The sequence below is a fragment of the Betta splendens genome, chromosome 4 (assembly GCF_900634795.4).
Source record: "Betta splendens chromosome 4, fBetSpl5.4, whole genome shotgun sequence".
In the NCBI taxonomy this organism is placed as follows: Eukaryota; Metazoa; Chordata; class Actinopteri; order Anabantiformes; family Osphronemidae; genus Betta; species Betta splendens.
This window is the reverse complement of record NC_040884.2, coordinates 20,272,487-20,286,655: the sequence shown is the minus strand read 5'-3', so window position 1 is coordinate 20,286,655 and position 14,169 is coordinate 20,272,487. Positions and strand designations below refer to the sequence as shown.

The following is a 14,169-nucleotide window of genomic DNA, read 5'->3' as shown; positions in this document are numbered from 1 at the left end:
CCACAGGTGAACCACCAGATAAACACAGGTCTGTGTGGCTCCGCAGCAGAGGCCTCCATTCATCCTGCTCTCGCTGCGACTCATACGTCTGCTGACCTTATTACCAGCCCACTGGAAATCAATGGGCCGAGACACATTCGGGGGCCCATCTGCTTGTCATATCACTCATCAGTCTGTTGGCGCGGCCTATTTGGGGCCTGTCACCGGGACAGTGTCTGATTGATCAGGCTCTTCGTACAGATCGCTGATCAATGGCTGTGGGTGGGGCCATGGATCTTCCCCCCCGTCCCACCCCCCCCCTCGCTCTTCTTTTCTTCTGCTTCCCTTTGATTGCCTCCGGTACCGGGCCGTGATGTATGTGATGTTTCCACGAGCGGCACCGATTGACTGACACAAGCCGCCGGGGAGGCAGGCTGACTGGCTGGCTGGGAGATCGTCACCCACGGGGGGTTTGACACGGTCGCATGCACATGCACACACACACACACATGCACACACACACACACACACACACCAACACACTATGCTACAGAATCCATCTTTACTCCCAATTAATTTACAACATCACTCCTCACAGGGAGACCGTGTACGGACACGAGCGTTATCGATACATATCAATCAGCTCCTGAAAATAAACATGACAGGATCAAAGTTTTTAAAGGGATAATGCGGCGTTTTGAGACGCGGCGCTACCTGATGGCCCCGGCGGAGAGGTGCCCGTAGGAGCCGCTGGTGGAGGAGCTGGAGCGCGAGGTGTTGAGCATGGTGACGAGCGAGTTGGGCGAGTGGCGGATCATGGTCTGCAGGTCGAAGCTGTGCTCGGAGAGCGGCGAGATGGGCAGGGGCCGCTTCCTGCTGGGCCGCGACGGCAGCCGCGGGCTCGGGAAGCGAGAACCTGCGGGACGGGAGGGGGAAGAGGGGCTTTTTAGAGGCCGAGCAGCCGAAAGGTGAGAAAGTAGAAGTGGAAACGGACCTTTATCCGCTCCCGCACTTGCTATCGGTAATAAACATGGGCTAAATTGCTACAAGTGAGTTCCTCGTCAAGAAATGCTCGGCTCGTTTGACTTCATCCAAACTCTAACCTAGTCTAACCCGAGCAGATGACACTTTTGTCAATCATCAGACAAAAGGCTCATCTGAATGAGTGTTCGGCTGTCACTTGATGCACTGCTTGCATTTCAGCCATGAGAAAACACGCCTTTTATGTTGGAGAAATGCTCTGACTGTGTATGGTAATATTTAATCAAGTCCAATTTGAGTCGTTATTCAAATGCAATCAGTGTTGACTGGAAATACGAAAAAGGGGGTTTGAAAAGGTAAAAGGCGGAAACGGCGCAACCATTCTCTCTGCACATACAAAGAGCCACGGGTAGAGATTAAAACATGACTTTTGTTGTCTTTTCACATGGAGATGTCACAAACAAGACAAGGAAAAACAGAGGAAGATGGGAGGAGGAGGGGAGGAAGCACCGAGGGGATGTCGCGCTTTGTGCGTGAACTGACACAATGACTTTGTGACTCAAGACTTGGAAATAAAACATTTGGAGTTATTTTATAAAGGCAAACAAAACCGGCTCACGCAGCCCCGATAACCCCCCCTCCGTTTTTACGTCCCCCACACTCCATCCATCTCCCAAACGTAAATGCTCCATCTCCCGTTTGACACATCCAACGATTACAGAGCGCTCCATTCACATGGTAATCACAGTGTGCGGATGCAGCGGCGGTGCTCTGGCACGCGTAGGCCTGCAGGCAGCCGCGAGGAGAGCACCCGCTCAGATCCCTGACTGATCGCTGCCTCGGTCACATCAAATATTAGATTTAATCGCTTGCTTTCCTGGTGTGGACAAATGCAACTTTCACTGTCCAAATTTGGGAGCCCTCACAGATTCCCGATTCCTGAGCGTGAGAGACAGCCCCCACTTGAGGTGAATTAAAAGGAGGAGGGACGTGAGGAGCAGGGCGAGCGTCCCACCACCGCCAAGTCTCGGGGGGTGGTGTTTATTAATGCACAGCCCCGGTGATAAATCGGCCAGGCGGGTTAGACACAGAGTGGAGCGTCCCGGCTCATAGCGCGACTGTCCCTCTAATTTCCCCTTGATTTATGGACGCGACGGCTGGTTACGCGCCGCGTCGTTAATCCTAGCAGCCGGGGAGGACTTGGACGGGCCGGACTGACGGACGCCGGGACGAAAATACGGCTACAACACTGAGACGGAGAAAGATGCGAGCACAGGAGAGCGAGCGTATCGATAGGAGTCTGCAGCTGAGAAACAGAGTCTGGTGATAACTGGGCCACTTTGTCTCAAATATAGCTAGTTAGTGTAATTACAACATTAATAACTGGAGCTGAACAGTTTGTTTGTATCAAACACGATATACCACGTTCAAACCGATACTAAAAGGGAGTCAACCCATCAGCAAACATGTTTAAATTCAGCCTAAACAGACCCCAAATGCAGACGTTAGTGCAGTGATCTATGAGAGCTATGCCACTAATTAGGCAGTTTGAACGTAGACAATAGCCCATTAAAGCACAAATAGGCAGGACAGGCCCATTGTTTCATTAGCGCAGCTCTGTCTGAAGATAATTACACTGATGTGAAACAGACTAAAATAGCCGCAGTAACACAGTAGCCCAGATTATCAGCCAAAGCCTCTCCGTAGACTCTGCTCTTTGTATGTTTTTTTTCTGAAATCCAAACGCTTTAAAGTGTTAATTTTTCAGGCGTTGGAACACACATTGTTGCAACATGATGAGTTATTAGCGGCAATGATCACAGGCGATTTTAAAGTGAGGAGCGCCACATCTCCACTTAAATTTGGCCCTAATTGTTTTGTTTCAGTCTATTAATCTTAAAATGTGACACAGAAGAAAGGATTTCTCCAATGATGAATGGTGGGACATTCCAATTCCCACTTAATAGCAATTAATTTTCTGATACCCGCACAAGTTTGGCTAGTTTTAATTAGTTTGTTCTGAAGAATCGGAGGAACTTCACCCCGGATTTCCATGAAAGCGGCGCCTGCCTGACTAAATACATTCTCATCAAAGGGAACGAGGTGAGGCTGTCTGACCTTTCTAAGATTTAGTGTGCGTTTAATTTCCTATTTACACTTTAAAATAACTCATTAGCATAAGTCCTCTGCACACAGTCCTGAAGGCAACACATTAAGACAATGGCTCATTTAAATCATGTCAAAGTGAAGTTGCGGGTCCCTGCGTCTATATATAGGAGGTGTTTTGTGAAAGTGCACTTTAGGGGTTGAATTCCCACTGGGACCACCCATGTTATGACGCGCAGGTATGCACTCGTAACTCGTGAAGGGTCCAATCCCTGAGGGGGACCGTGTGGTAGGTGGCTTTTGGTTAAGAAGCTGCAATTTGGGTGCAAACATCTATTTACTGGGGCCCGAAAACTAACTGTTATATGAAGTTCAGTTGCGTAAAAAATATACTTTGCATCCTAGAAACGCTTGTGTGTGCATGTCCATGTGGGCAGACTCACCGTCCATGGCCTGCAGGTACTCCATGTGCAGGGCGCTGGCGTTGCTGGCGCCGGCGGTGGACGCTACGGACGGGAGCAGGTCGGCTGTGTAGGGGCTGCGGTGCCCGGCCAGCAGGGCCATCTGGTGATAATACTCAGCTGTGGTCAGACCGGCGTGAGGGGCTGAAGCCAGGAAAAAAAAAAAAAAAAAAAAGGTCGGGTCAGCAACGAGGAAGCGAGGTAAGAAGTGAAGATGACAGATGAGGAGACGACGGGGGGTGCGGAGCAAGAGGGATGGGGGGGGGGGGACGCATTAGAAGAAAACAGGACAAAATATTAGGCAATGAGCAAGAGACGACGGCGAGAGCACCTGCAGTGCATTACGAACCTGCGTACATTTACATGAGATGATAATCAGCTCAGCAGAACAGTAATGAGCACATTAGCAACACCATCAAGTTAAGCAAAACAGCTGCACGGGGAGCATCACCTGAAGTGGAGGGGCTCGCTGGGGATTAGCGAATGCTTGCTCAGAGATTATGGTGAGTGTGCATTAGTGTTTGATTGATGCCGAGCACAGGATGACGGATCATCTTACAACAGGATTCCTAAACAGCCCTTTTGTTCCCCCGTATATATGTATATTTCTCTATACATCTGAGTGCGTGTGGTAAGAGCACGCGGGCTGATGCGTCTTGTGCCAGAGATGCGTTGTTCTCGTCGGGGCTGCAGTCGGCAGATACGCAACCTGCTCCTCGACTCTCCTCCTCTAGACTCAATGGGAAAACAAAAGGCCTAAATCTGCCCTGATATATCTGCATAAAGATACAACAAACCACCATCTCTCTCTCTCCCTCTCTATTCCGAGTCAGTGCCTTAGTTATGAGAATGCTGTAAGTCCTTGAACCGTAGCCTAAAAATAAACATCTGGCGGTGGGCTCGCTTATGCAAATATTCGAAGAAAGAGAGACGGAAAAGACTAACACTGTGGTTTTGGATGCAAATATGGAATCGGTTCAGACCCACAGAGTGAGCTCTTTTTTTTTTTTTACCCGGGTTGAAGAAATAAAGCGAAAATAAATAAACACTGTATGAGGAGATTTCCTCTTAAGGCTGGCCTGTATGCCTGCAATATGCATCCATGACTCGTTGAATGAATGCAAGAAAAAAAAATCTAAATTAATTCGATCTGGGTATTATGTCTTCAGTAGAAGGGGGGAGTTTCTTAATTGTCTCCGCTGTTCCGCCTTAGCTTTGCTTTTGCATTCAACCATAATATGGCCCATTCAGGATCCATGCACAGAAAAGCGCTTTGTGGAATTTCCAAATCAGAATTTCTGGCATCCGAGCGCGATCCTGGGGGCAAAACGTGGGGGGGGTGGGGGCAGTGGGTGCAGGCTGTCAGTGTGGCAGCCGATGTGAGGAAGGCAGATACGTGCCCCAGGACGCGGCGGCCGCCGGGCGCGCCCCTCAGCACAACAATAGGGTGGTACCTCTGAACCCCAGCACGCACGGGAGAGAGGGAAATACAGCGAAGGAGCCAAAATAAAAAAAGCAACTGTGTGGCAGCAAGAGGGTGGCACTAAATCCCACCCACTTTAAACCTCCATTAGATTCTGTTAATTAATTCATCATTATTCAAATGCACTTTTTAGCAGAAAGAAAATCTTTGCATATTGAAGAAGGAGGCTCCCTGTAAGCGCTGTGATATACTAACAACACAAAAGCTGATGGGTTCATTAATCGCCACATTGATTAAAGGAATAATTAGATGCCTTGCTCCCAATTCAGAGCATTGTGAAGTGAACGGGGATCATGTGGTAGGTTGGAAGAAATATTTTTGATTTAATGCGAACCAGGAGGAAAAATGGAGAGTTTCAGCTTACAATACAAAATTACCAGAAATTCATTTCTGCTTCTCAAAGCCTGATGCATGGCTTTTGGTTTAACGTGCAGCCAACGTTGATCAATTATATATCTTTCTTTAAATGTAATTTAGGTTCCGGTGTGCGCCTCCATTGATTTTTCAGTCCACATCCACACGAGATGCCGGGAAACAAATGCTCCCCGTAGGACGCCTTCGCCACACAGCCCTGAACTTGAATGCGAGCCTCCCTGGTGTGCGCGCTGCAACTGTACGTGACCCCGCCGCTCGCTGATGCGTCCTCCTGAGGTCCCTGACACGACTCACAGATCAAAAGGATTAGCCTCGCTCCACGCTGCGCCCGCACCCGCACGGATGGCGGCACACTCATAATGCTCCCATCTACCCGCTCCCTCGCTCAGATAACGTCTCGCCAAGCCGCGGGTCCTAATAGAGATGGATCTAGTTGCCTCTCACCTGACCTCCTCTGATCTGAGGCAGGAATTAAGCTGATACACAAAATCCAGATTCCTCCCAGTAGCAATCGAACCTCACTAATCAATTCCAGCGTTTCCTTTTTAAGGGTCCTCTGAGGCCTTTTTTTTTTTGTTTTCCATTTCTGTTCCGGTGTGTGTGTGTGTGTGTGTGTGTGTGTGTGTGTGTGTGTGTGTGTGTGTGTGTGTGTGTGTGTGTGTGTGTGTGTGTGTGCACATCATGCGTGACACTGTGTGTTCACTTTGTTCACCATCTGCGGGGCTGAGGCCCCGGGTGGCTGACAGAACGGAGATGGACGGGCTGCTGTGGAGCGAGCGGATGTAGTCCATGTATGGGTTCATGTAGGGATGCGGCGGATGGAACGGCGACTCCGCCCCCACGGAGGGGTTCCGCTGGGGCGAGATCCGGATGAGGGAGATGTCGGAGAACGCCGGACTGCCCGCCAGCGCAGGAGGCCTGAAACAAACAGAGAAACAGAGGCTTGACTTTCAGAAAGCAACGCAGACGGCTCCTCAAGTAGCTGCGTGCGAAACTCATGATGAACGGAGTTCAGAAGTTGAGTCTGGCGGTGATTTACGGCACTGTTACAGCTTTGAGTGTTTTAATAAAAGACAAGAATAAATCTTCTGTCCGATCGCAGCGCATGTGGAGCAACCGCTTGGCTCTTATGTCACAAATTCCGGACAAACAACACGCGGAGATTCTGCTTGTCTGAGCGGATTAACGCAGCAACATGCAGATTCCAGCAGCATGGGCGGAACCCGGCCCGACGAATGGCCCGTGACGCTATCTCCCTCCCTCCATCTGCAAGGCAGAGATGAGAGCGCCGCATTCCAACTGCTCCCCGCGCAGACATTTCCTCAGATCAAAGGCAGCTTTCACCACCGCGTCTTAATCAGAGGGAAACGCTGGAGCGAGCTCACCGCCGGCCGGCACCGGGCGAGCGACGCTGCGCCGCCTCCCTCCGATGGCCTCAGACTCGGCTTTGAGCTGAGCCCGTGGACAGAATTGCACATGACAGATACAAAAGTTGAACAAAACCCATCAGCGAGCCTCTTCCGTCGTCAGACGGAACGTTATCGGCCTATTTTCTTTATCAGAAACCTTTACTGCGACTGCTCTCCACAGGAGAGATGTGCCATAAAGTTGAGAACAATCGTAAAAAGTTTTTATGATGAACTAATTTGTCTCCCTTCTTATAATTGGCTAGAAGGGCTGGAGAACTTCATAATGATGGCCGTCGCCACAAAGGCCTTCCCCTAAGGATGTAGAGAAATCCACATATCAGCCAGACATTAACAGGCTGAGAGATTAGACTGAATTAGCCCCTCTACTTCTCTGTGGCTCCCCAGTGGACCGGTCCACTGTGACAAAAGACCCCAGGAGCAGGGGAGGATGAGCCGAGCAGGCAGGGGAACGGGTGAGGAAAGGGGGACGGAGGAGTGGGGGACCTGAGTTTGTCTGCCAGTGACCTTGAGCAAGGCCCGGGGAGCGGAACAGCCCAATTATGACCTCCGCCCCATCCCCCGAGCCCCCACCGGTCCCTCCGTCCCTCCGCTTCACAGCTCTCCTAATGAAAGAGCTCAGGCCGGGGCCAATAATGAGCGCGGGGCGGCGGAAACGAGCGGAGCACACCGGCGCGTGCGCACGGCCTTAATTACCTCAAAGGGACCGCGGGGCGACTTTAACGGCCTTCGACCACAGCGCACGACCACATGATGCAGGTGGGTCTGTGTGTGAAAAGACAACAGCAGCACCCGCGCACCACCTCCAGACTCCGCTCTCCAGCCTTATAGGGTCCACTTCGAGGCAAACGCTGGAGCAGCATGTCTGCGTCCATCACGCGGCAGCAGGAGACGTTCTCACTAGAGCTCGCAGAGTTTCATGGCTTCTTCTTTGAAGGGAGCCAGACGCACACTGGCTGCCATGACACTGATTAGCCCCGTCATTTGTTGGCTGCGTCTCACTCCTCCAACCCTGGCTCAGCGCCTCAGCCGTTCCCAAATGACTTGGAGAATAGCAGGAAAGTTCTACTGGGAAACTGGGAGCTCTGGAAAAGCTGAATGGGGGGAAAAAAGGAAGCAAAAAGACATGGTAGAGGCGTGGACAGGAGATCGGAGGGAGTATGAACAGTAGGCCTGAAGAGGCTGCGGAGGAGGGCGAAGATGCGGAGCCTGAGCTGGGACAGAGGGGCGGACAGGGAAGAGTTAGGAGGGAGCGGGAGCTGGAGGAGGGAGGGAGAGGTCTCAGAGGGTGCGGAGCCAGGTGTGAGGGGATTCGAGCCCGACAGCAGAGAGATGGATGCTCTGGAGGAGTGTGCGGCGCGCCTCCGCACGCGTGAGCGAAAAGGCAGGAGGGCGTGCGACGGTCCCAACGTCTGCCCGTGGGCGTCGGCGTCAGTGCCGATGGGACGCTCACGCTGAGTCACCTGATGCGAGACCTACATCGGAGCCGCACCGCTGGCTTTGAGGAGAACTGGAACCCCCGACAGCGACGTCCGGGTCCCGACGGGCGCGCGGGAAGGCTGAGCTCTGACATATGGAAGCCATTTCCTCTCACGTGGCCTTGCATAAACCAGCCAGTGCCTCTTTCAGACATCGCGTGTTTACACGGGCAGCTCTGTGGATTTTAACCTGTCATCTTATTCCGCCGGATTAATGTACGTTTGCCAAGTGTAAATATGCCCCTAAACGCTCCCAAGGCTCGGCGGCGGGGTCGCGCGCTCGTGTAAACACTCCCAGTCTTTGTTTGGACCGAGGTTATATCAACACTAATAATTTTTTTTTTTTTGAAGGCTCCAGTAGGAACACATTCTTGCGGGTTCACGCAGGGCAGACGGCGTGATCGCGGTGCGGCGCTGGGGCCCGGTGGCATCCACAGCTAAAACAGGAGCCGGGGTTTGCACCATGCCTTCAGCCGGAGCGTGACGCTGTTTGCGCAGGACGCGGAAACACTGTTACGCCTATTTTCCAGAGGTTCGAGAGATTGCGCCGAAGCTAAAAAGATGCCAAACGCGAGGTGGAAACTGGAGCTTTGGAGGCAGCGGCCAGGTGCCAGGAGCTCTCATCGCTGACAGCACCCCCCCCCCTTAACCTCACCGCCCCCACAGCAACCTGTGCCCCCCACCCCACAACCTCCAAACCCACCCGGCCGCGGCACAGCGCTGCCACTGCTGTGAAAGACGAAACCAGAGCGGAGGAAGAGAGGGGCTCCTGACAGCGGAAACAGAAGCACTTTAAAGCTCCAAACCCTTTCACCGAGATCAAAGAGCCGCAGGAACAGAGCCAGCTGAGACCCGGGGAGAGGGAGAAGACAGAGGCAGACCCAAGCAGAGGAAGGTGGCTATATTCTCGGTCGTAATGATTCAATGGGAAGGTCTTCATTACCTCGTGCCGCTGAAACACGTCCAGTGACTTCATTTTCCACATTAGTAATGACCGATTCAGCAGCAGCAGCTGGAGCCGAACTGCTCTTGCCTTTAGACGCTGTCCGTCAGCAGACACCGCGGGCGCGTTTCATTAGAGCAACCTTCTCGGCAGCTCAACGTGGCAGAGCCGCAACGTGTGGCGCGATGCAGATGGATCGAAAAACGCTGACACGTGATTGTCATGTCGTAAATTTTTCAGCAACATGACTGACGCGTGTCGGTTTGACAGCGAACGTTACGGAGCCTTTGATTGTTCCTCTCTATACGTTATCACACTGAGTTGTCACTGGCATGTTCGTCTGTTTCCGTTGTCAGACTTGATTTGATTTGACACTAACAGTACGTGTATTTGTATCCCGTGTGAAAGTTGTACAAAGATCCAAACAAGTGTTTCTGAACCTCACTTCCTGCTTAAAGTGAGTCCAGCTTCTAATGACTGTCTTTTAATCACCCTGTCTCCTCAGTTGCATAGAAGCATCAAATATTATAAAGGTCTATTCCAGAACTTTTCTGCGTTGACCATGAAATCTGAATTTCCTCCTCGGGGCTTTAAGCGTCTCTGGCTGGGCAGGGCAGACCTGAGGTTGCCAGGCTTTCAGGGCAACTATGTGCACCCCCCCCCTTCCCCTCCCTGGAAGCTGCGAGGTCTCTGTGTGACCCTCTGACATCAAAGAGCTGGGTGGGTTCAGGGGGTGGGGAAGGCTTTCTATTCATGGTCACATCAAGCAGGATTCCCTCTCCGCAGGATCGCTCTGGAGGCGGGCCACACATTCCCACACACACACGCACACGCACACACACACACACACACGCTTCCCCTGCGTCCGAGTCCCACTCATATTGTCTATGTGTAAAGCATCAAGACCCAGTCCTCCTGCCAGGAGCTGGACTGCATCCTTCCACTGATACTATGTCTATCAAGAGGAGGTCGTCAGCTCGTGACAAACGGGTCCCGGTGTCAGAGGATCCAGAGGCACGTCACACAAAACGACTGGTTCCGCGCTTTATCACAACGGGCAGAATGGCATCTTCCCACCGCTCGCACTGGTTCCAAATCACGCCCCAACACAATGGCTGCTTCATAAAAGTTTGTGTTCGGCGCTGCCACGCAGCAGGGGCTCGATTCACAGGCTGCCTGCAAAACCCTTTCCACGCCGCAATTAACTGTAATTTCAGCCATTGAGATAAGAATGTCTACTAAAACAAATCAACAGATTACATAAGGAGAAAATGAAAACATGAAAGTCAAATCGCCTTTTTTCCCTGTAATTTCAAGGGGGCTGAAATCTGGGAACAAACATGAGACCAAATAGGAGCTTTTTGTTTCTTTTTGATGTTTTTGCGCTCACAAACCAAGCGCTCAGCCTTCATCTCTGCACATTGCAAATTATGCACTTGATTGCAGCCTTCTTTCCAAAACACGCGCAGGTGGCTGGAGCTGCTCTCAGTCAGGGTTTGGAGTTCTTCTTCATGCCCCGGGCTACAGAGAAGAAGACGGGACTCCTGGGTGCTCAAGTCTTAAACTTCTAAAAAACCAGGAGGAAGCGCATCTATCGCTCCTCTTCCTCTCGAGCAGTGTCTCGATGGCCCCGATGCCTTTACATAAAAAAACCCACCCGCCTGCAGCCAAACAGGTCCGGGTTCCACACCCCATCGCCTCCGCTGCCTGACAGGTCCGGTAATGAGCGCGCGCCTCTGCCAGCGGCACCGGTGTGGCCCAGGGCAGCGAGGAGCGGCGCGGATCCGTCGGACAGGCTCCGCGTGACCCCCCCCCCCCCCCCTCGATCCAGCGCGTCACAGCGGCGCCGACGCAGCAAGCGGCCGCGCGGACGGGCCCGAGCAAATCACAAACAGTGCGCCGCGCTCCGAGGCGGCGGAGACACACCGCTGGAGACGGCTCATCCTTCAGACAGAGATCTGAGGTAGAACAACAGAGGAAAGGGGGAAAAGGAAGAGGAGAGCAGGAGCATCAGGTACAGAAAAAGTATGTTTCCTTCTCAGCGCTGGAAATCTCCTGTTAAGAATGAAATCCATCACGTTTTCCTAATACATACCTCTCATAGGGGACGGGGAGGGAGGAAGAAAGGCAAGCGCTGGTGGGAAAGTGAATAGACACAGCCTGCTTTATTCTGGCCATTTCATCCATCTTGTTGGACTAATAAAATGTCAAGTGGAGTTCCTTGATATTTAATCATGAGCGCGTGGTGGTGCCACGCGAGCGCCTGATGAAGCTTTAGGCGGCTTAAACACAGAACCTAAAGGAGGTTTCACAAACCAGCCGCATTGTTTGTCTTCTAATTACTAACACATTGCTCGCACACACGTCAGACGTCGCTGCATTTTTACAAGAATCCCCTGCAGCTGCATGATGGTGCATATTTGTGCAGCTCCCAGCGGACGCTCGCAGGGGGAACTAAAAACAAAACCGCTCCACAAGCTGACCCTCATCTAAAAAAAAAAAAAGGAGACGGAGAGAGAAGGTTTCACTCCAAACTCCCAACAACATTATTAGATGAACCCATTCTCTATCACGCTATCAGACTCCACATCTGATAAGGAGAAGGGCCGGGAGAATACAATCACTTTATGTGATATGAATTAATTTTCATTGGTGAGGAGAGTGTAAAGCAGCGAATCTGTGATTTAGAGGATAAATAGAGAAAAGGGAGGAGAAAGAGGTGCAGAAGCTGTAAAAGAGGCAATTAACTTATTTCCTCCCACGTTAAAACTGTCAATGTTTTACTAAAGGCGTTTTATACCCAACACGTGGTCATATTTTACATCGATGCATTCAGGTTTCTAACTGAAGGGATGGAAGGAAAGGGGGGGGGTGCGAGAGAAAAGAGGGAGGCACCGAGGGAGGACGGAAAATGAGCAGAGTTGGAGACGATTTATGACCCTGTTCCCTCGGACTCGTTACTTGCTGTAACTGGCCCCCAGAGTGGGATCGCAGGGTCTGGAGCCCAGAGATCCCAGTAATGGAAATTACACGTTTCTACGCGGCCGCGTCGCGTCGAGCACGAGCAAGTCGGAGGAAAAAAGAGAAGAAGAAAAGAACCGGCGGCCTCTTCAGCTGAAAGTGATTATTGTTGAATTAAAAGGCAAAACATTTCCTCAATAAAGTGTGAACTGCAGACGACGTGAGGCGACGCTGAGCCAGAGCTTTGGCATCAAATAAGTGACACTTGAACCACTGAAGCTCATCTTGAATGTAAGATATTAAACAAATGAAGTCGGTTTCAAATTTCTTCATTATGTATGAAATTAGGACTCAAAATAAATGTTTTGGTATTAAAATGTATTCACATTTTTTTAACTTAATTGTTTCAGTCAGTTATCCTGAGGGTGAGGTTTTACTACGTTTCGACAGGCATTTTGAGTTTGTCATATTTTACATTTTACAAAACAATATATTTATTCATTAGAAAAATGAATAAAAAAGAATAAATTATATTTAAATAATTTGTACTGCTGACTATAATAGGTATAATATCTAAAGAAACCGTGTTATAACGTAGATATTGTGAAGCTTGAACAGTGAGAGTGAAAAGCAAATATTAAAAAATACATTTTAATAAATATTTTAGAAGAACTGCAGACATCAAATTGGGATCAAAATATATATACCGAGGCTAATGCATTGACTGTGTGTGTGTGTGTGTGTGTGTGTGTGTGTGTGTGTGTGTGTGTGTGTGTGTGTGTGTGTGTGTGTAAACATGGCTGTGCACACACACACACACACACACACACACACACACACACACACACACACACACACACACACACACACACACAAGCATTAGCGCAGAGCTGTTGGCACCTGTCTGTTATCTCTTCCCCTCAGACCTGGTTTTCCATTGTGCTCCATGGGAGAGCTACAAATTGAGATCTCAAACATGAAGAGGGGGCAAATGACTTGTGTATAGAAAACCAAATCCACTAATGTGTTACATGTGCAAATAAACGGGCCTCGTATTTCAGATTAATGTATTCCTTTTTTATCAAAATGTACCTTTTTCAAAAGGTACTCTTAATGGACTCTAAAATTAAATTCAACCCGGGGCTAAAGAAACGAGCTGAAGAAATGACACTGAGGAGGAAATATTTGCTGAACAAATTGGCAGACAGGATTTGCATGAATAAAAGTATTATGTAAGGAATCATTTGCAGATCGGAAACACTACAAAGTTTAGATCACCATTTGCTTTTAGACATGCTCGATTATTCATGAACCATTTATCACGGAGCAAAAACACCACATTAAAAAAAGTCGGTGATATATAATAACTGGAAAAATACAGACACACACAGAAGCAGCTGCAGCGGCTTTCGGTAGGTAATCCAAGCCTGGTAAGTAGAGTTTTGGAGCATGTCTTAACAGATCTCCACGGGTAATGACTCACCCCTAAAACCTTTACAGACCTTGTCAAATATCGGCTGTGCCAAACTCTTTTTTCCTCCTTTTTCCTTCAACCTGCTGGATCCATCAGTCTCAAAATACGCAGGTGCCTTCAAAATGTGACGGTCCTGAGCCCCGGCTGACTAGAAAGAAGGACTCGACTGGCCATTCCTGCGTCTGAACTGGTGTATTACAAAAAAATAGATATACTGGAACTTCAGTCTGCCCACATTTCTGCTTAGGCATTTATCTCCTTTCTCTCTAAATCCTGAAATTGCCTCAGAAAAAAAAGGAGGGGGGGGATACTTTCCCCTTCCTCGCACATTTTCACAGAGTGGTGCACAACTTTCTTTCTTCCCCTTTTTTTCTCCAGTGAAAATTGAAGAGGCTTTATGTCAAATATGGCTAAAGCCAGCCTCTCCATATCAAACAACGCAGCGCGAAAATTACTGTGGCGATGATAAGGCTGCCAGATAGAGTGGGAGAGGGGAGCGAG

The 14,169-nt window shown here is 50.0% G+C and overlaps 1 protein-coding gene across 1 annotated transcript in view; it reads right to left on the bottom strand.

The window, feature by feature from the left end:
• gli3 (GLI family zinc finger 3) overlaps positions 1-14,169 on the bottom strand; it is a 73,820-nt gene that overhangs the window by 14,317 nt on the left and 45,334 nt on the right. The window contains exons 5-7 of the mRNA XM_029146954.3: positions 6,098-6,303; positions 3,510-3,671; positions 694-895 (exon numbers count right to left, since the gene is read on the bottom strand). Coding sequence (XP_029002787.1) covers positions 694-895; positions 3,510-3,671; positions 6,098-6,303 — 570 coding nt within the window. The remainder of the gene's footprint in view (positions 1-693; positions 896-3,509; positions 3,672-6,097; positions 6,304-14,169) is intronic.